The sequence below is a fragment of the Trifolium pratense genome, linkage group LG4 (assembly GCF_020283565.1).
Source record: "Trifolium pratense cultivar HEN17-A07 linkage group LG4, ARS_RC_1.1, whole genome shotgun sequence".
NCBI lineage: Eukaryota > Viridiplantae > Streptophyta > Magnoliopsida > Fabales > Fabaceae > Trifolium > Trifolium pratense.
The window spans coordinates 6,777,533-6,800,455 of record NC_060062.1 but is presented as its reverse complement, the minus strand read 5'-3'; the positions used below and the strand labels follow the sequence as shown (position 1 = coordinate 6,800,455).

The window sequence follows — 22,923 nt, the reverse complement described above, 5'->3', positions numbered from 1 at the left end:
TCTGCTTTAAAATAAAATAGAATCCAACCAAAAAAACATATACTATACACGCCAGGCTTGCCCGCTACGCCTAGGCATGACCTCCCACGCTTGGGCGTGACCGGGCAAAATTGAGCCCAAATCTGCACGCCTATGCGCCAGTATCTCACGCCTGGTCGTAAATTGGCAGAAGCTCCCAAAAATATGATTTTATAATTTCTGTAACTAAGATTTCTAGGCATACTCAACTAATCGAATTTTTTTGAGTAAAATAAATTGAATTTTTTATTTAGTTAATTAATTAGATAAATTGAATTTCACACTAACTATAAAATACATCAACTATAACATTTTCACATTTCAATATATTTTTCAAGTTTGCAACTTACACTAGTTTATCATTGAAGAATTGGTGTGACAGATTATCCTTCATTACTATTTAGAAATGATTAATTTTTTGCTAATCCTATGCCACTACCGCGAGACTTACCGCGAAGCCCGTGCTCAGCATGTACTCCGTATATGTTGCTAGTTGTAAACCTTTGTCAACTGTATATTTTTATTGTTTTAGAAAGGCTATCGTCAACTATATTTATTATTAAATAAATAAATATTAAAAAATATGTAACGTAAGAGTTAAAATATAATAATTTCCAAGTCTAAAATAGTTAAAATATAGCCGAATCTAATTGACAAGCTAAGCATTATATTTTATTGACAATGACACTGAACTCAAGTGCATGTTCTTATATCACCAGATTTCACGGCAAGTGGGATATCAATATCAATATCACAAGTTTTTGGCTTAAAATGACAATGAAGATCCAACCCGGGGTGATTTTGTCACCTAGCGAGTCTGGTCACGTGCTCGGGCTCGACATATATATATTTTTTTAACATGAGGTTGAAGATGATGAACAGTGTAACAAAAGGTTGTATTAATATATATATATTAGTAAAACTATTATTATATAACCTCTCGTGTGTTGGTGTAGTGGTTGTGTTTTCGGTTGATCATGTATAGGACTTGAGTTCAACTCTAGCTTCCCCATTTATCTTTTTATCCTTTTGTTTTTTCACTTCATTTTCATTTATTTATTTATATACATTATTAAAAATATCTAAAAATTCCAAAAATATATTTCTTTGTTTTCTTTATCAAAAATACTAAAAGTATCAACTTTGTTTCCTTTTTATATATGGTAAAAATAGTAAAAAATGTATTATTATTATTATTATTATTATTATTATTATTGTTTTTCTTTGATTTTAATTTTTTACCTCATGCTTAAATATAACCCAAAATACAAAAAAAAAGATGTTTGATTGCTTTTGTGTTAATCTCAAATATGTAAAATATGTTGTAATTCTACTTTCTTTCATATGTAGGATTGTGGAGAGTTTATGACATTTACTTATGTACTTATTATGAATCAAATATTTAGATTAAATCCTTAAAATTAATTACTTTTATTATAATTTCAGTATATAAATTATATATATTATTATTAGTTAAAAATGGTCTGATCCGGTTGAACCCCGGTCTGAAAACCTTAAACCAATAAACATTTGTGCATTTGCGGTTAAAATTGTGCCCAGGCTTAATATTATTCCTGGAGTCGCCACTGATCGAACCTGAGACCTCATGCATACTTTCTAATTCTCTCATCACTGGATCAAACCTATTGGCTTGTATATCATCAAGTTTGATTACTACTAGAGAAGTTAATATAAAAATTATTTTTTGAAATTATTTTCTAAACGATAATGCTAACATATGCCCTGTTAAGGAAAGCAAATATTAAAATTATTTTTTGAGACTTTTGTATTTTAATTTTTTTTAAAATTATATTTTTTGTATTATTAAATATAAATAATGTATATTAAATGACTCTTAATCTATTACTAATATATTAAAATCGATTACCACCAAACTTCTTTATTTATCCTTATTACTTTTAACAACGTTGCAAGTTTTATATCCTTCATTGTAATTTTGGTAAAACAAGGAACAAAACAAATTACAGATAGGAATAAAACAGAACAATCTATACATAAAAATAGCGGAAAAAAAATTACAGAAAGAATATAGAAAAAAAAGTAATCGCATAAACATAGGAATATAAAAAAAATAACACTCTATAAAAAAAACATAAATACGGAGTAATATTTTTCAAAGAAACATAAACAATTTTTTTTATAAATGAAACATAACAATATTACTACAAAGTTTACTACTAACCATTAATAATAATATAATAAAGTTAATTAATATCAAACTTATTAAATTACCCTAAATATTCCTAATAAAATTTCTAATTTTTGATTAAAAATATACACGAGACCATTATTTTTCACTGAAACATCAAAATTGAATAAATAAGTTTACAAGAAATATTAACTAACAAAATAATTAATTCCACTTATATATTTTAATAATATTATATAATAACAAATTTTTAAATATATAATTTAAATAAATTTTCTACATTAATATAATGACAAACTCAAATATCGATAAAAGTCTATAGACCCGTGCGAATGTACAGTTCGCACGTGTCTCTAAACTAGTATAAAAATAAAATCACATGTTATTATCCAAAATGTAATTGCAAGTGAATAATATCATTGAAAAATAAAATTCACGAGCTTCATATTATTCTTTTACGGCTTAAGTTGTTATCCAATTGATAATGGTTCAATATCAAATATATATTAATTAAGTTATTCTTTCAATAAGGGGTATTTGTTCAACAACCAATAAGGACAAGTTACATTATTAACTTATAAATAATTTTTATTTTATTACATGCATATATCCTTTTTGTTTTTTGGTCAAGACATACATATATCTTTTTATTATTGGTTAATGGATAAATACTCCTAAATAAATTATGAAGATCATTAGTTTCTAATCCAAGATGACATTTATCATTATTAATGTTTTTGAATATTTTTATCGGCATTAGGATTTTTCCTATTTATCTATAGCCCCCTCGTGTTCATGTATATAAACCCCAAAATACATGTCCTTGAACAAGCAACAACCATTTGAAACCCATATAGTGATATAAGTGTGAATCTTCTTTCCAACTTGTGAAAGATTTCGTAGATATCTATCCCCCACGGTGGTTCCGATCAAACAAATTAAAGTCATGTCTAGTAGCAGGTATGCTTTTGCACGTTTTTAAATATTACTCGATTATAAAGAAGAAACATAAATGAAAATTTTCGTCTAATGTTATAGACTAATTAAATCAAAATTCTCCTCTTTTAGATGAAGTTCTTCTACCTTGAATGTATTTTCTTATAAATAAATTCTCCTCTTTTGGAGAGATATTTTCTTGGATAGATATGATCTTTGAATCCCTCGCCTCACCTAAGAGGTTGTCCATCTGGATTCTGGGGCCCTGTGGTGGAAATATATTTCTCTAATGGGGACCTCTGATACTTTTTTTTAAAAAAAAACTTTTTTTGTATTTTTTTATATTAATATATAATATATTTGCATTTAAAAATTTAAAAATATCATATGCTATTCCAAGTGTCACAACAGCGTTTGCATATTGGTGCGATATTTATGTAATTGGGATGATGAAGTTTGGGGTTTGGGAATTTAGATGGAGGAGAGAACTCTTAGTGTGGGAACTTGAGTTATGGAAAATCTTCTGGAGGTTGCGACTAATATGGTATGTCGTGAACCTCCAGAACTTGAGTTTGGGGTTTTAAGAATGTTTTTTTTTTTATTCTCATAAAATTAAATGTAAATTGCATTAATTTTTTATTTTTCCCATTTTCTCAATAAACAACAACCAATAAAAAAAATTTGTCAAAAAAAAAAAAACCAATAAAAATTGTTTTTACATCTTTCTATGTAACTTATTCCAAGAAAAACCCACAAAAATATATTTCTAATTATCATGTTTTATTTTTTCTTAATAAATATGATTTTTTTTTTCTGTTATAATTTGGGAAGAAGGGAGTATTTCTTATTACCCTTCACGACATACCATATAGTTAAGTTAGCATATAGATAATCTCTTACATGTTTTTTCACAAAATAATCTCTTACATGTTAAAGGTGAAAGACAGAAAGTTTACCATATATATGTACTTCATTTGTGTATAGCAAATCTTTGCACCATATATATATATATATATATATATATATATATATATATATATATATATATATATATATACCGAAGCTTTTTATATTTTATTTTGGTGGTGTTATACTGAAGCTTTTCTATGCATCGTAGTTACTCCTTTGATATGGCCGTGGAGTGTGCGGTGAAAAGTGCTGTGAGAGAAGATCAAGATTATTATACTGATGACACGTTTAAAAAGGATTCAATTTCCGACGATAGGTATTTTTTTTATTCTCATAAAATTCAATGTATATGACATCTAATTTGCTTTATTTTTCCTTTTATCTATAATCAATAAAACTTATTTTAAATGCGATTTCATTTTTCTTTCTTTTGTTTATAATTATCAACAGATGGTGTCTATTATAAGCAAAATTCAAAATATATTGGTTTTATACTACAACCAACGTTACTTGTGATCCAAGCAACAAACATAACTACTTTACAACCGTAAATAAAGCTAATAACTTCCTAACAAACTTAACTTTAACTGCCATAACAGAAAACTAACTTTCATAATGCTTGCTAAGCCAGTCTTAGCTTGCTAAGCCAAAGAACACGATTCCCTCCTCGCTATAGTTCGCTTAGCCACAAGCTTCAAGATTTGAATTATTGCCTCAACAATTACTAGTTAGACATTTTAAAAATATTTGAGTGAAAATTATAATTTTTTACAGTCCTATTTAGTTTACTAATAAATATAAAATTTAAATTAGTCTATAACATTTTTTTTTGCAAAGGATAAATTAGTTTTCTATTATAACAAATCAAATAATTATTTTCCTCCAATATAAAAACATCTTGAATTATAATTTGAATTTTATTTTTATTGAGAACTAAATTGAGCCGTAAGAAAATTGTGTGGGAGCAAAATAGATCTTCACACAAAATATTTTATATATTACAAATATCAATTTTAATATGAATCAATTTTGCACTACTAAATAAAATAATAGTCTATAGCAAAGTGAACGAAAAAAAATGATATATTTGCCACAACCAATTAACAACATAAATTTATTTACTCACAAACAATATAGTCTCTGTCTACCAAAAACAATAGTAGATAATTAATAAATTAACTAATAGCAGATAAATTTATATGGCGAATAACTTATGAGTTAATTTATAACTTGTAGCTAATAAATTAGTTGATTGAACTAACTGTTAAATTAACTTAAAATATTATTTTTTGGTAAAGGAATTAATTTATAAATATAAAATGACATAAAAAATATGTTTAATTAATATTATATTTCAAGTAAGATTATTGGTTACTACTTCATTTTATTTCAAAATGTCTTCTCCTAATTATTCACTTAATTTTTCATGAAAAATAGTAATTAGAACTCCTATAAACTTATCTAATATTTAGAAATAGGTGGTCTAAGTATTTGAGATTAATTAAGCCTTGTTTTTCAACTTTTCTAAAAACCCCAATTCAAACCTCATGAACCCAAAAACTTCACTAATAAACACCTATGATTTTTCAATCTTAACACCTCTCTTTTAGACACAAATACCACACATTCGTAAAGGTTTCACCTTCAATTTACAACCAAATTCATATTTTCAAAATTACCTAAATGGAAGCAACAACATCACAAAGCATATATTTCCACGTATGTCTATTGAGCATGAACATGCATAAACAACAACAAATTTACTCAACTAAGCATATGTATTTTATCATTAAAAATCATCAATTATCACCAATAGAGAAACAAGTGAAATATGTCATTATTTCATCATTTTCTTATAGTCAACATCATCCACAAGACATATTCATTAAGCATGGGAAATTCATATTCAACACCACCAATAACAAGAAAAACCCTATCTCATACTTGAAGAAAAGCTAAGACAAATATAATTATGAGAAAATAGTATCTAAGGGTTATAGACAAACCCTCCAAGTATCTCATGAAACACTTGGGAATAGAGAGAAAAGCATCTCTCCATGCTTCAATGAACAATCCAAAACCCAAAAATATAATTTCCCCTTACCTTAGCAAAATGGAGAACTAGAGAAAGATGAACTTGAAGCTTTAAGAAAACCCATCACCAAAATTTCAAGCTCTTCCTCACGAAGAACTTCAATCTCCTATGCAAGAGCTTCTCTCTCTACCTCCTTTCTTATTTTCAACAACCTTAAACCCTCTCTACTCTTATCCTTATATAGCCACTTCAAAAACCAGCAAAATGACCTAAAAATGGGTCAAAACGGCCAAACAACACCTAGAATGGCGCCCCGCGCAGGCCTTCCTGCGCCTCGCGCCAACCCTGCGCAGTCCCCCTTGTGCAGATCATAAACCAATTCGACGTGAAAAGGAGTAAAAAATTACGTTTTCTTTCCAGACTTAATAGAAACAATCCATTTCCCATTAAATACAACTCTAACACCTTCAAATTCTAACTTCCACTACTAATCTCATGCTAACCCATTCTCCTCTATCCTAGTCCTCTAATAAGGACACAAGTGAACACGAAAATACACCACAAGACATTAAATAAACACGATTACTAATAAAATAACACTAATAAAATTTGGGGGGTACACCCACGATCACCCCCGCCTATAAAGATTATGCCTAGATAGAACCTTATCTTGAAGGAGTTGTCAAGAAAAGACAATAACCTTTGTTATAGACCAGGAATCACAAATTTTGGCGAGAATAACTATAACCTCCCTGGGGAGAGTTTGTTGAGACCTAGATCTCTGACAAGAACTAAGTAAGCTGACTTAACCGAAAACAACCCACTTGGATTATGTCTCCAACACCACTCATCCACCCTGTTTGATAATTGGACCCGACTCAAGCAATCCAACAATTCAGTTAGGGAATTCCGGTCGCACGTATCCAGGTTCCTTCTCCACCTAAACTCCCACTCATCCCCATGAGTTCAAAGTTCAAACTCTGACAAAAAGAAAAAAATACTAATCTAACAACTAATTAAACTAACTTTAGCCGTTTCAAAAAAAAATTGAATTATAGTTTATCAAAATATATAAGTTATAAGATTGAAAACTAAGCTATATATACCTATGAATAAAAAAATGTTATCTAGCAACTGTTTTTTTTTCCCTTCATAAGAATTGAAGAATTTATAAGCTATAAGTCATAATCATTAAAATGTGGCATTGCCAAATGAAATTCAGGCACACAGTATACAAGTGCTACATGCACACGGTGCTGGAGCACTTATCGCACAGTAAGTGCTGCACAAGGTGCGTGAGCACTTGTCGCACAGTAACACAGACGTATATAATAAATTGCAAAACGATAAATAACACAAGCAAGTTGTTAACTCAGTTCAGTGCAACGTCACCTACTCTGGGGGATACCAATCCAGGAATGAATCCACTATAATAGTTCCAGTTCAAAGCCCTCAGCAAACCCACGGTTTACGACTTATCACCTAGACACTACCCGTGCTAATTCTACCTAGGAACTCCTAGATATGAGAACCCCGTCCCAATTCCTTCAAACAACACAGACAGTGTCGTTTTACACTCAGCAATTACAAGATATGAAGACCACACTCCTAGACACACTAGAATCCACTTTTGCTTAAAAGCTTCAAGTGAATCGCACAACAAACACAATACAATACTCCGTACTTCAAAGCTTAGGAGCTGTCAACACTTACAACTCAATAAAACACGTTCTAAGCTTGCATCAATGTGACACAAGAAAGGCTCACAAAACACAAAACACAATTAACAATTAAAACTCTAAAACCCTAAAAACTCACGCTTTGTAGTAGACTCGGTTATAGATGCTCAAACCATTACAATTTCCTTCGTATTTATAGCTGTGAATTGCTTGGGCTTCAAGTCGAAATTAGGTCAGAAAACCTTTACGGCAGCTGGTATATTTTTGAATCAAATAATTATATTTTCTAAACTCATAATATTCCTTTATAAAAGATAACAAGGTTCAGAAGCTTCCAGTAACATGTTGAACACGTGCGCCTTGTAACACAAGTCAGGGCGACTATATTCTTCCATTGAATCCTTGAAAGATTGCGTTTAAATAAAAACCTCCAGCTGGCGCGAAATCCTGTGATCCTGTTAAGCAGTGCTTGAGCACTTTGCGACACACTTTGGCACATGCACATTTGTCTCAGCACTTTGGCTAATATGATGTTTTTGCAAAATGTAGCCAACATACAAAAACCTAACACCAAACATCCTTAAACCTTTTTAAAATATTTTGTTACATCAATTTATCTTGTATTTTTAAGTTATTTTTTTCTGAAGTTTTTTAACATATTTTTTTCTTCATATATATTTTGTATAAATAAAATTGATAGTAACATTATTACATTAAGGGTTAAATAATATTTAAAGATGAGTTTTGAACCGCAAACAAAAAAATCATATGTAATTTATTCCTCTTTAAAAAATAATCTTTTGTAAGAGAGATGTTTATAATGTACTAAATATGACCGCGACATAAGATTTAAAATTTTGAATGATAAACATGAGTTAATTTAGAAAGCTCCAATGGAAAAAAATTGGAGAACTAAAACTTGCCAAAATCTTTTATAAAAAAACAAAAACAAAATTTAAGATATTTATAAAGACCAAAATTTATTTAACTCTTACATTGATGATAATTTTATTTAAGATATTGTTACTAACTAACTATTCAATATTTTCAAATTATGTAGTCAACCACGTCCACGATCACCAAATGACTACGGATTGCCAACTATAAGTGAAAATGAACGACATACAATGCCTACTAATAGTACTGAACTGAAGCTATCAGGTGATTATAATTAATTTCTATTCATTTGGCATAAATATAATTCTATTTTCTGCATTTTTTTACATTTCATTTTTGTCAAAAGGTTATTTTAGAAATGTTACAGATTTTCTTTAAAAAAAAAAAAAAATGCTAGAGATTGTTTAAAAAAGGAACTGTTAGAGATTAATTTAATAAAGAACAAAACCCTTGCATCTTTGCAAGGAAGGACTAAAATTGGAGTACGGTATTAATAAAAAAAGTTGGATAAACATATTCATGATTTTGTGTGTAGAAGAAATAGAAACAGGATTGCGAAGTGTAATCGAGCCTGACGTCAAGTCATTGATCCTTGAGGGTGCAGAATGTGATTTGGAGAACCGACGCAAAAATGGAGCGATTTATGATGAGGTTTCGGCCTTTTGGACAACCATTAACGAACGGTTGAAATTTCTATCAAAGAAACATGGGGAGCTTTCAATCGATGAGGCTATTGAAATAATCGATGCATCAAAACTCTTGAGTCTTTCGAAAGAACATAAACATCATAATATTCTGTCTAAACTGAATATTGGTTATAGTGTGCGTACGATACTTCAAGGACAAATGCTAGTAAAGAAAGGGCGCAAACTACTTGCCCTAAGCAAATCCACGTTGCAGAAGGCGTATATTTGAATTATTGGTATATGATGAAATAAAGTTGAATAAAATAAAATTTGATAACTCGAAGTTCTTTTAAATTTGAATAACCTATTTTATTTCATTCTACTCTATTGATATGTATGTGTGCGTAATCTGAATATAGATCACTATTTTATATTTACATTCACAATGAATGAATGAAACACTATCTTTGAATGCTATGTGAGATCCCTTTCGGCTTTGCTTTCCTACAGCTAAAGCAAACACATCGTAAGGCATGCATGTAATTTTTATTTTTGTGGCATCATGTATATGGGCATGGTATTCCTCAGGCTTTGTGTGGCATTATATATTATTACGAAGTTTCCTCACCGCTGTTAACGATGACTAATCTCAATTGGGAATCTGTGGGGCACATAAAGTGGGTTGTTTGCTTAGAAACTTTGGTATTAAGCTCTGGTTCTCTGGGGGGATGTCCCGGTAATTCAGAATTTGACCGTAAAATTTAAAAATCTGACAAGAATTGTTCTCATTAGAAATCAAATTCAGATTTTCCTGAACGATGTGTTCTTTTAGCTATCTCTGATTAATGATTCCTCTAATAGTAATAAGGGATTGTATGGTATCATAGCTAGTTATTATAACGGCAGCTATTTAAGCGCAGTTATATGTTAAAATAAGCTCTATTTTGTACCAAAATAAATAAATAAGCGCTATTAAAACTCAATGTTTGTTGTAGTGATTCAACTAACACGTATGTTCTCACTTCTCAAATATGTGACGTAATTAATAATTCATCATTTGTGATGCTGTTAATGTGATTATATACAAAATAAATGTAACAAATTACTTTTTATGTTTTACGCCATTGTTGGACTAACAGAATGACAACTTCTTCGGCGCGGGCACATCTACCATTCCAAGCTATGAAGCAGAACTAAGTAGCAGAATGAACAAATGAGAAGTTCGAATCTTGACTGCGGGATATATTCATATTTAATGTCTAACATGTTGGGTGGATCCCTTCTCAAGTGGGAACCACACACAAAATAAAAGAAAAAAAAATAGAAAACGATTTGAAAAAGAAAAAAAAAATAGAAAAAGAATAAAACAAAAAAAAAAAAAGATTTCTTTTATGTGATGGGCTAGGCCCGTGTGTGTGTGATATATATTTAAAGGGAATAAATCCCTAGTTTGAAAGTAGCAAACTGTGAGAGGCAAGTGCAGTGCCTACGTGAATTGCAAATTGTGCAATTGGTTAGTGCGTGAAAATAAATTGCTAGCAGCGCATAACCGTGAGAAACAGAGAGCTCGCAAAGAGGAAGAATTAGGTACCGGTGACGAAAGTGTGTTCGGCAAACGTTCTCCGTTTCGGCTGAAATTTGAGTATGTTATTTTTGTCACTTTGTTAGTTACTTAGAAAATTGTTCTGAGTAGTTTTGTCTTCTCTTTGTATTTGTTTGGAATACCCACTAGGTTGTGAGGTTGTCAGCTCTCTTGTTATTAGTTTCACCATAGGTGGTGATTATTGTACTCATTATTTGATAATAGTGGAGTTATTTGTTTGGTCTACACGACCCGTGGTTTTTTACTCTCACATTGAGAGTTTTCCACGTTAAAATTGTGGTGTCCTTATTTACAGTTTTTACTTCTTTAATCGTTATTATTATTGTTGGTGTTGGCTGCGCTGGTTAATTTGGTTGTTCAGGTTTCACAAAAGAGATCATTTAAACGCTTCCGTATATTCTGATGTGCACTCTGATTCCCATCAACTAGCATCAGAGCTTCGGTTCTTTTGTGGAATTAATTTGTGGTGAACAATGGAAGTCAACACAACTCGTATGGTGACCTTGAATGAGTCTAATTATGCTCTTTGGAAAAGTAAGATGGAAGATCTGCTTTATGTGAAGAATTTTCACGAACCTGTGTTCGCTACAGAGAAGCCTACTGGCAAGACTGATGATGAGTGGACTCTTCTACACAGACAGGTGTGTGGGTACATTCGACAGTGGGTTGATGATAATGTTTTGAACCACATTAGTGGGGAGAAACATGCAAAATCCTTATGGGATAAACTTGAACAATTGTATGCGAAGAAAACAGGTAATAACAAGATGTATCTTATTAAGAAGATGCTGAGTTTGAGGATCCATGAAGGGACTTCGTGTGCAGATCATTTGAATACTTTTCAAGGAATTATGAATCAGCTGTCTGCTATGGGTATTAAATTTGATGATGAAATTCAAGGGTTATTTCTTCTCGGTTCTTTGCCTGACTCGTGGGAGACATTTAGAATGTCGTTATCTAATTCGGCTGCCGATGGTGTGTTGTCAATGGACCTTGTTAAAAGCAGTGTTTTGAATGAGGAGATGAGAAGAATGTCACAAGATTCTTCTACACAGTCAGAAGTATTGGTTTATCAATCAAGGGGGAGAAACAAGAACCGATATTCAAATAATAAAGGCCAAGGTAGAAGCTATTCGAAGAACAGGTACACAAATGTTGAGTGTTACAACTGTGTTGAAAATGGCATATTCAAAAGGATTGTCGACTTTTGAAAAAGGATGATAAGGACAAAGATAAAGAAGATAGTTCAGATGAAGAGAATACTCATCTGCTATTAGATGATTTGCTTCGTATTGAAGATCATGGTATTGGTAATATTGTTGATAATGCATCCGATTGGGTGATTGATAGTGGTACTTCAGTACATGTCACTTCCAGAAGAGATATTTTCAGCTCATATACTTCAGGTGAATTTGGTGATGTGAAGTTAGCTCATGATGGTGTGCTAAAGTGTGTTGGCCTTGGAGATGTTAATTTAGAGATGGCTAATGGTAGCAAGTTAACACTCAAGGATGTGAAGCATGTTCCAGACATTCGGTTGAATTTACTTTCTGTGGCTAAACTATGTGATGAAGGTTATAACAACTTGTTCTCACGGGACACTTGGAAACTGACCAAGGGTTCTATGGTTGTTGCTAGAGGTAGAAAGTGTTCTACTCTTTATGTTGCACATGCAAAAATAGTTAAAAATGTGCACGTTGAATCAGCTGAAAAAGTTGAGTTATGGCATAAGAGGTTATGTCACATGAGTGAGAATGACATGGTTGAGCTAAGCAAGCGGAATGTGTTGTCTGACATGAGAAATCCACATTTGAAGAAATGTGATGATTGTTTTGTTGAAAAGAAGAATAGAGCTTCTTTTAAGATTCACTCACCTAGAAGACCAGAAATTCTTGATTTGGTGCATAGTCATTTATGCGGCCCTATGAAGACAAGAACAGTTGGGGGTAGTGCATACTTGTTGACGCTTGTTGATGACCATTCAAGAAAGACTTGGGTTTATACCTTGAAGAGTAAAAGTGGTGTTTTGAGTGTGTTCAAGAAATTTAAAGCCTCAGTTGAATGTGAAACTGGGAAGAAGTTGAAGTGCATACGCACAGATAATGGAGGTGAATATTTGAGAAAGCTTGAAGCTTATTGCAGAGAGAACTGGATTAGATATCAGAGGTCACCGCGTTGGAATGATGTTGCTGAGAGGATAAGTAAAACATTGGTGGAAAGAGTTAAATGTTTGTTGTCACAGGCAAAGCTTCCAGAGTCGTTTTGGGGAGAAGCATTGAGCACAGTTGTGCATGTCCTAAATCTTTCACCAAGTGTGTCATTGCAACATGAAGTACCAGAGATGATTTGGTCAGGTAAGAATGTTTCTTATGACCACTTACGTGTTTTTGGATGTAAAGCGTCCGTAGAAAATCAACCGTGTGTGTTTATTGGTTATGGCCTAGATGGAGTTGGTTACAGGTTTTATGATCCTGTTATGAAGAAACTTATCAAATGTTGTGATGCTGAGTTCAGAGAAGACCAGCGGTTGAAAAACATTGATGGAGTTAGAGATGTTGATCCAACTCATGAAGAAGAGATGCAATCAGATGCTGAAGCTGATGCAACCACCCTAAAAAGAAAGCCTTTGAAGAGGTACATTGTTGAAGAAGACCTTGTTGTTACAAGTAATGTTGAAGTTCTTGCTTTGGTTGAAGATACAGATGACAAGATGAATGAGACTTGCGGCATAGTTGTTGGAATGACAACTGATTGCCCCACTTGAGTCGTGAGGGGGAGAATGTTGGGTGGATCCCTCCTCAAGTGGGAACCACACACAAAATAAAAGAAAAAAAAATAGAAAAAGATTTGAAAAAGAAAAAAAAAATAGAAAAAGAATAAAACAAAAAAAAAAAAGATTTCTTTTATGTGATGGGCTAGGCCCGTGTGTGTGTGATATATATTTAAAGGGAATAAATCCCTAGTTTGAAAGTAGCAAACTGTGAGAGGCAAGTGCAGTGCCTACGTGAATTGCAAATTGTGCAATTGGTTAGTGCGTGAAAATAAATTGCTAGCAGCGCATAACCGTGAGAAACAGAGAGCTCGCAAAGAGGAAGAATTAGGTACTGGTGACGAAAGTGTGTTCGGCAAACGTTCTCCGTTTTGGCTGAAATTTGAGTATGTTGTTTTTGTCACTTTGTTAGTTACTTAGAAAATTGTTCTGAGTAGTTTTATCTTCTCTTTGTATTTGTTTGGAATACCCACTAGGTTGTGAGGTTGTCAGCTCTCTGGTTATTAGTTTCACCATAGGTGGTGATTATTGTACTCATTATTTGATAATAGTGGAGTTATTTGTTTGGTCTGCACGACCCGTGGTTTTTTACTCTCACATTGAGAGTTTTCCACGTTAAAATTGCGGTGTCCTTATTTACAGTTTTTACTTCTTTAATCGTTATTATTGTTGGTGTTGGCTGCGCTGGTTAATTTGGTTGTTCAGGTTTCACAAAAGAGATCATTTAAACGCTTCCGTATATTCTGCTGTGCACTCTGATTCCCATCGTAACATTGCATCGAATAGTATTACGTCCGGTAAGGAAGGGACATATGAGAAATATAAAGGAATTGTACTAACACCAGGAATTAATTCCTTCTTTGAAAACATTATATCTTTAAAACTAAATCAAGATTTTTTATTCATATAGTTCAAGCATAAACAAGATTCAACATCTCTTTCAATTCTTTCACTTTGACTCAAAGATTAATAAATGCAACATTTTGATGAAAACTCCTAGCTATATGCCAATAACAAGCAGAAAAGAAAATAAATTAGCCATTGCGGGATGAGTAATATGTCTGCATGATAGTAAGAACAAGGAGCGCAGCAGCTGCAACAATTCCTATGAATTTCCACACAGTAGGAATATGATCACGCATCAAAATTTTGTACCAATTTCTCACATAGTACAAAATAATTTCAAAAATTCGTCTGCATTGATGCCAAACGCGTATAGGCCATTTTTGAACCATTTTTGTGACTTTCATTCCCTTGTATTCATAAACATTCAATCTTTCACAAATCTCGCTATAACTCAAATCCATTTGCTCAGCACCCTTGGAAATCGTGCGAAACAGGGCCAACAAATCTTCATTACTCTTGTTCAACTCATTCACAATAACCCCCCTTTCCTTAAGCAATTCAATATCATGCTTACAACATATCAAACCATTGAAAAAAAGGGCATAAGAAGTGTATTTGGATCTAATCCAAATTTTGCTTTGCTCCCAAGCAATCAAATTCCTCCACTTCACTTCCGTTGTTTCCTTAATATATAAAAGTGGGATGTTCAACTCTCCAGAATCACTAAAACTTATATCAAAATCAAACATATCAACCAACTTATGCTGATTATGATTTGTGCTATTTAATTTAGCTCGAATTGTTACCCCAGAAGCACGAAGCTTTGTAGCACAACGCAATAATTCTAGCTTCGCTTTTTTACCTTCATGTTGTTGGCTTTGTTCCACCGTAGACAAGTGCATCAAATGAAGTATATGAGCACCTCCAGAGCTATTCACCAAAGGGTAACCAAAAGCCTTACGAACAATGTTAGCAACACGATAATCATCTTTAATTTCGCTACCATCAGGAAATACCTTGCGGTATAACTTTTTGAGAACAAGGAAGGGAATTTGATTCTCAAGCATTGCTACATCATTCAAAACAGATAACATCTTTTCCTCCGTATTAAGGATTGCGTCATTGTTATAAGAATTTGGATTTTGATTATCCATGTAATCGCCAATCCTAATGAGAAGCTCTAACAGAAAACAACCATCTACTATCATTATTTTAGTGATTTCGTGTGGATCTGTTTCTTCGAGGATGTTGTTGTTACTTCCACCATAGCTAGCACAAATTATTTTATCTAACTTGAGAATGTCATAGCCACATTCTCTTAACCTTACCTCCGATCTTCTATTTTGTTCTGGTGTTGTTCCTTGTCGATCAAGAAGTTCGCGCATGTAATGCCATTTGGGTTCTTCCATTAGTTGAAGGTGTCTTGTGGCTCCTCTATGTAGGGGTCCTATGGAGATTTGTTTCGGTTTGTAAGCATCTTCGTTTACTTCTCGAAGTTTGTCTGGAACGTTGGAAATACTACATGCTTGAACTTCACCATGATTGAGAGAACCCAACATTATTTCAATGGGAACCATCCAACTAAAATCAGATTGCATCTTCAAGAAGAAGAAGAAGAAGAAGAAGAAGAAATTGGTTGGAGAGATGGTTTTAGCACTAGAACACTAATTTGATGATAAATTTTAAAAAATTAAATAGATTGGATTTTTTTTGACGGAAAAAAGATAGGATATGAAATGAAAAGATCATAGAAAATTATAAATAGGGAGAAATAATTGATTAAAAACTAAACAAACTTCAGTGTAGCTTTCTACTCTGCTTCGTATTTTGAATAAACAAATTTTCCCCTTTAACTTATCCACAACTCATTTTATAATATACAATTGCTTACACAAGTTATTATATGACTAAGCTGCAAGTCCTAGTATATGTAAAATAAATATTTAAATCAAACCATGTGCTTAGCTTAAACTAAGGTCACGAAAATAAACTAGTGTTTTCCCCTTTCCACATTCCAACAACTTTATAATATAAAAAATATTTACATAAAAATTATAATATATTTTATGACTAAGCTGCAAGGTCTATGAAAAATAAATATTTAAATCAAACCATGCATGTACTCATTACTTATAGTTAGAATTATTGTTAGCCAGCGTAGATTGTACTGTAATTTTTATTCATTCATTCATTTATTTATTTATTTTTATTGAAGATTAATGTATGGTGTTGAATGAAGAAGTTCTTGTCTGATGTGAAGTGTAGGTTGTTTGTTTGTTAGGAAAAGTCTTTCATGGGTACAACCCTAAATAAATATTATTTGGGCACACTCACATGAACTAACAAAATTAATCATGATATATTGTAATTTTATTTTCCTTTAAATTTTTCTTGGTTTTGAATGTGTGCCTAAATATTTTTATTTGGATTGTGCCCAACCAAGTGTGTCTCTGTTTGGTTGTATTGTGTATTGCAGTTTCTAGGATGGGGTCGTAGATTCCCTTTGAGGCTTGGTATTTCTTTGGCATGTCTCATGCCTCATATCCCAATGTACAGCTGTTAAATTGGGTTAGTCTGAATGGGCCGGCCCGCCAAGCCCGGTTTTTTTTTCGTGTTCGGGTCTTGAAAATACTAACCCGAATTATTTTTGGGCTTTTTAGCCCGGCGTGATAAAGCCCGATTAAAATATGGGCTAGCTCGAATGGGCCACGGGTGGTCCGCAAGCCCAAAAAAATTAAAATAAAATTAAAAATAAATATAAATAATTTGTTTTGAATGATTTGAACTTAGCTAAACCGGACGGCCCGAAAGCCCGACAACCCGTATCGGGCCGGGAACGGACACTAATTTTGGTAACCCGCTTTTTTACCCGGAATTTTTAGCCCGGCCCGATGAAGTCCGAAGCCCGACCTGGCCGGTCCGAATTTGGCCGGGCCGTCCGTTTAGCTCTATCCCAATGCATCAGAACTGAAGACAAGAGGTGGACCATGATCCACCCCATCTCAATTTTTTTATGGATAAGATATTAATCTATATATATAATTCCTAAATAGTTGTGGAACCACTAATCTAACCCTAATCCACATAAGCCACTTACATCCAATTAAATCACTCAATAATGTCACATCACTTTCTTATATTATATCATTGTCATTATGTACTCTTCATATACTCACATCAATAATATTTATATAGATGACTTTTCATGTTTTGTTTTTTTTTTGTTGTAAATTTTCAAGTTTTTATTGTAAATAATATTCTTCACATTGTCTACTAAAATTTGATTAAGATTTTTACTTTTCAAGTTTTTTTCTATTTTTTTTTGTAAATAATCACCCATATTAAAATCTCAGTCAATTTATTAATTGTCTAACTAATTATTATTTTTTGGCTAAAGAAATTTTCTAATTATTTTAGTCCTATTCTTGGATTTTTTTTCTTTTTTTGGGTACATACATATTCTTGCATTCTCTTACTTAGTGATTAGTATCAATTTTGTTGATAGTTTACTCTAGATTTCTTTAGTTGTTGGGTTATTGATTTGTTGTAATATACTAATGTAATTTCAAATATGTGGTGCATAGAGAAGTTTTTCGAAATTTATAAACACATATTGACATCAATATATTATATTTAGATGATTTTTTTTATTATTATTATTGTTATTATTATAATTTTGATAATAATAATTATTTCAACTTATACAAATATTTTTTCCGCGTTATAATGTAAAATAGCGCATAAAACCCGTGCATCGCACGGGTAAGGGTCTAGTTTAAATGTATTATTTGTAATTTTAGGTTATTTAATATACGTATTTGTACAAATATTAATGTCAATATTAATTTTTTATTATTTATGATTGTAAGTAATTTGGTACACATCTTAATTCAAGTATTAGTGTAAATATTAATTCATAGTCTATTATAGATGATTTCAAGTCACTCAATATACTTAAAATATTAATGTAAGTTACACAGTTTTATTTATAATAATTAAATTAGACTTTGTTTGCCAAAAATAGAGGATATATGACTAATTGAATTTATATCAGTTGTCAGTTGTTTGTGACGGATGTATATCGGTTGTGACGACTTTTTCCATCGCAAATTGTGATGGATTAAAAATTTCCTCACTAAGTGTTTGCGACGTTGAAAATGTTTACGGACTTCGATTCGTCGCTAAATCTGTCACTAAATGTGTTTGCGACGGAAATTTGACCCATTAGTGACAGATTTCACCCCTCTGTGAAGTTAGTTTTTCTAGTAGTGTGAAACTAGTGTATGAATTTCTTTTTTAATTGAATCTTATATGTTAAACATATTTTCAATGCTTGCTATTTTTATAACTAATATTTTTAATTATATATTATAAAAATTTTATATTTTGAAAATATTCGTCGAGAAAAATTGAACAATATTTTATATCTTAATATTTATTTTTATATATTAATTAAAAAATTACTGTCAATATAGATTACATGAATAATGCGCACGATTATCAGAACACAAGTTAGCATTTTTTTATTTTAAATTAGCACTATGCATTTTTGTTTTTTTATAATAAAAATTTGAATTATTTTGGTTTCTTAAATTTATATTAATAATTAAGTAGGAGTATTAATTAATCTTGACTGATTAGTCAACTTTACGTGTTCTAGCTTTTGGACTAGCAGCGAAGTTTCCTTGCATTGCCTCTATCCGGGTTATTGTGATGTCCCATGCATGTTATTATAAAAACCTCCAAATACATCCTTAAACTAACAACAAATTGGTCACAGTTTCAGTGAGAAGAAATAACTGGATCTTCATTCAAAATCAAAGGTGTGCAAGATTTGGTATGTTTTAGTTCTTCATCCTTCTTTAGTTTTTCAATTTCTACTTTGTACATTATTATGACATCAACGATTTTGGAAGTTTATTTACATAGGCATTTTATTTTTTGTCAAAAAAAAAATTTACATTGCCATTTTTATAATGTATTTATGTTTCTTTTATTAGCATCAATATATAAGTTATTGAATATCAAAATGATTCTTTTAATTAATAATAAATGGCATTGTAACCTGAGATCGACTTGAATTTATCAAATTTCCTAGTTAACTATACTATTATTTCTGGCAGAAAAACCAACTATACTATTACCAACATGTCTTACCCAGTAAAAATCGCACCTCAGGGAAACAATGGCGATAATATCATATCAAAGATTATCGATACAGTTTGGGAGTACACGCCTTTCACTGGTAGCAGTAACGAAACAGTAGATGAAAGAATTAAGACCAGAAAAGCCTATTTTGGTACATCTCCCATTACAAATTTTCCAGCAAAAGTAAGTGACAGAATGAAAACTACCTGGACAGACACATCTACAAATACTCCAAGTTATGAAGCAGGACTAAACAGAAGGATTGCAACTCAGGAGCCACGTAAAAAAGGATACACCCAGGGACGGATTCAAGGGTTGGCAGCCGGACCACAAAGAAAGCCAGAGGGAAGGAAATACACTAAATGACGCTAAATGCTACTTGTGGCAGTTGAGCACCTGCAACAATTTTCGGCATCGCAAGAGTGTTTTGCGGCAGTTAGAGGCAACTGCTGGAACAAGCGCCACAAGAACATCTGGCGGCTGTTTTCAGTTGCCGCTATAATATAAACTAAATCTATTTATTTGATTGGTTTGCAGCGGTTGTAAACCGCTAGTAAACCCGAATTGTATTTTGATATTTTATTTTTGCCAGTATGTAACCGCTGTAAAATGTATTTTTTTCTGGTGCCAACTTGACTACCCATTCTCATGAAATGGGTAATGTAGCCCATCCTAAATGTATTAGATATATTGGTTGAAAAAATATCATTTATAATATAATTAAAATATGAATAGTTTTCAATAATGACAATACAACTTTTAATAATTGTAGATTGACCCCATATTAGATTTCACAGTATTTCTCGTGCTATTCATCTTCTCTCTTCCACCTTCCTCTTCTTCTTCCATCTTCTCCGACGACGGCGACGGCGAAGACCACCGCCACCACGGTTTACAAATTTTCTGTCATTCTTTTCCATCTTTTTCTACCTTCCACCTTCGTCTTCTTCTATCTTCTCCGACTCAGCTTTTCCCTCCGTTCAGATTACAAACCATTGTTCCTTCTCTCCCTCCTTTCGTTGTTATTCTCTCTTATTTGATCCAAATTGAAAACCCTATTCATTTTTTTTTATAAACCAAAACCCTATTCCTTAATATTAGATTCAAAACCATATGGAGAGAACCCTAACTTTTGTTTACCCCAAATTTCGTAACATGACGAGAACCCATCTTTACAAATTTAGTCTATAACAAACAAGAAGACAATTTATTCTCTTTTCCAGTCGCTGAGTAATTTTGTTGAGGTTAGAAGATTTCAATTTAATTATGAATTGATTTATTATTAGATGCTTTGTAATTGAATTGAGTTATTGTTGATTTGTTGTTGTTAGGAACATTGAATTTAATTGAGAATATTGTTAATTGATGTTGTCTTTTATATAGTTTCCTCATTATATTACAATTTAGATTTATATTCAAAGAAATGTATTGTCCTTTATAATGTGTTTGGAACTTGCTGCCTACCTCATGAGATATAGGGATGAATGGTTTGTAATTTGGGAGGGTTCTCTTCATGAAAGCTTTAACTGTAATGGACATGAATATGAAAATGGATTGGTTTGGTTTGGCAGGGTTAAATTCAAAGAGCTCTGGTTCAGCTGGAAATGATTTGAGCAGTACAAATAGTAATTTATTAGTGTAAAAAATTCAAGCAGCTCTGGTTCACCTTCCTGTCGATCATCGGCTGCTTGTTCAAAATCTTACCGCTCAGGTATTAATTGGTTACTAAACACCCTAGTTACACTTGGTTATTTATTAGTGTAAAAAATGATTATTCTGCTCATGTTTTTTTAAATGATTATATTTATGCTTGTTACCTTGTAATCAATCTTGTTTATTGTCAAAATTGATGAAAGCTATTTATACAAAATGGGAATTTCAAATCCTTCTGAAAAGAGTTTTGGTAGTAAAATTTACAATTTGAAGTATTTACTGTTTCCTTCAAAGACTAGGTTGTGTGATGTTGTGTCAGTACCCCCTATCCTGATTCAGTAAATGACATTACACAAGTAATATAATTGCAAGCTTTTTTCAATTGCAGGTTTTCAACAATGGTTCTGTACCAGCCTCAGCACAAGCTACTTTCCCATATATATTTGCAGTCAGCAAGTTGTTGCAGGTATGCCGTTACTTTGAAGGCAACTGCTTTTAGTTTTTGAATGAATGAAAACATAAGAGAGCACTTCTATACTCATGATCTCATAACGTGTAATGATATTTATGAATGCAGCCTGGTAGTTTTGATCTTGTTGGTACTATTATATATGAAATAGACGAGCATCCATACCAAAGCACCTTCTTTAACGGCACTGTTGAAGTTGTTGAATATGTTGGTTTTCTTAGCATCGAATCTATTTTTCTTGTTACTCTTGGAATTGCCCTCCTTGTCCTCCTAGGGCTATGGATTCATGGTCACGTTCAAAACCTATCTAAGGTACTAATGTCTATATTTTTCTAGATAATGCGCTATTATTGAACCATCTTCACATTTAGAGTTTGCTAATTTTACTCATGTCATAATGGTTTGTTTGGTTTATGAAAATGTTTGGTTTATGAAATGATTGCAGGATTATAACGCAAAGCTTTCTGATTTCGGGTTGGCAAAGGATGGTCCAACAGGTGACAAAAGCCACTTCTCTACCCGAGTAATGGGCACCTATTGATACGCAGCTCCTGAATATCTAGCCACATGTATATTTGAGTTCATGTTGTCGAACCATATATGTTTTTCGATTCTCCTTTTATAATTTTGTTAACTTATTCTCGGTTCAGCTTAGTAGCATTTCAGTTAATAGCAAAAAAATCATTGTTACCGCAGGTCATCTTACTACTAAGAGCGATGTTTATAGTTATGGAGTTGTCCTGCTGGAAATGTTATATGGTAAGAGGGCAGTTGACAAGAATATACCATCTCGACAACACAACTTGGTGGAATAGGCTAAACCGTATCTCGCTAACAAATGTAAGGTTTTCAGTGTGTTAGATAGCCGACTCAAAGGACAGCACTCATCAGAGAATCTCTACGAGGTTAAAGAAAGCTTTTAGTTTCATTGGCGTAGCTGGTGCATGCAGGAGGTTAAAGAAAGTTCATGTAAAGTTGTGTGCAACTTGATAACATTGTAATATGTATTTGAATTATAATATGTATTTTTCGTTTCATATCTATTAATTTTTTTTAGTATTTACCCAAATCGTCAATGTGATACAAAATGTTCCTCGGGTCTTATAAGTATTCAATCTTAAGTTTCTTAAAGGTGTACGGTAAATGAGCCTCAGAGAGTAACCA

General features: G+C 32.2%; 2 protein-coding genes and 1 long non-coding RNA gene across 6 annotated transcripts; 2 read left to right on the top strand and 1 right to left on the bottom strand.

Annotated features, from left to right (window-relative positions):
• The first annotated feature begins 2,985 nt into the window (after nucleotides 1–2,985).
• LOC123924852 lies at nucleotides 2,986–9,747 on the top strand. 3 transcript variants are annotated; one of them, XM_045977831.1, is made up of 4 exons: nucleotides 2,986–3,148; nucleotides 4,242–4,349; nucleotides 8,808–8,908; nucleotides 9,249–9,747. In XM_045977831.1, exons 1-4 carry the CDS (start codon nucleotides 3,135–3,137, stop codon nucleotides 9,557–9,559), a joined length of 534 nt encoding a protein of 177 aa, XP_045833787.1. In that variant the 5' UTR covers nucleotides 2,986–3,134; the 3' UTR covers nucleotides 9,560–9,747. The 3 variants fall into 3 exon arrangements, with proteins under 3 accessions (XP_045833787.1, XP_045833786.1, XP_045833785.1); XM_045977830.1 differs by having other exon boundaries at nucleotides 9,183–9,747; XM_045977829.1 differs by having other exon boundaries at nucleotides 2,991–3,148; nucleotides 9,180–9,747.
• A 4,930-nt stretch (nucleotides 9,748–14,677) lies between these two features.
• Nucleotides 14,678–16,087, bottom strand: LOC123922027 (UPF0481 protein At3g47200-like). The gene has a single exon (XM_045974770.1). The coding sequence runs from the start codon at nucleotides 16,085–16,087 to the stop codon at nucleotides 14,678–14,680; it is 1,410 nt and encodes a 469-aa protein (XP_045830726.1).
• A 3,103-nt stretch (nucleotides 16,088–19,190) lies between these two features.
• LOC123924851 lies at nucleotides 19,191–22,828 on the top strand. Of its 2 annotated transcripts, XR_006814859.1 has the most exons (6): nucleotides 20,396–20,881; nucleotides 21,209–21,348; nucleotides 21,679–21,756; nucleotides 21,868–22,071; nucleotides 22,205–22,328; nucleotides 22,456–22,828. It is a non-coding gene; the product is annotated as an uncharacterized LOC123924851 (long non-coding RNA). The 2 variants fall into 2 exon arrangements; XR_006814860.1 differs by adding an exon at nucleotides 19,191–19,326 and having other exon boundaries at nucleotides 19,613–21,348; nucleotides 22,205–22,828.
• The last annotated feature ends 95 nt before the right edge of the window (nucleotides 22,829–22,923 follow it).

Excerpts from the sequence above, each read along its gene's own strand:
- LOC123924852 (XM_045977829.1), top strand. Across the intron at positions 4,350-8,807 it reads GATTCAATTTCCGACGATAG|TCAACCACGTCCACGATCAC; the intron begins GTATTTTTTTTA and ends CAAATTATGTAG. Across the intron at positions 8,909-9,179 it reads TACTGAACTGAAGCTATCAG|AAGAAATAGAAACAGGATTG; the intron begins GTGATTATAATT and ends TTTTGTGTGTAG.
- LOC123922027 (XM_045974770.1), bottom strand. The coding sequence starts at position 16,087 with ATGCAATCTGATTTTAGTTGGATGGTTCCCATTGAAATAATGTTGGGT.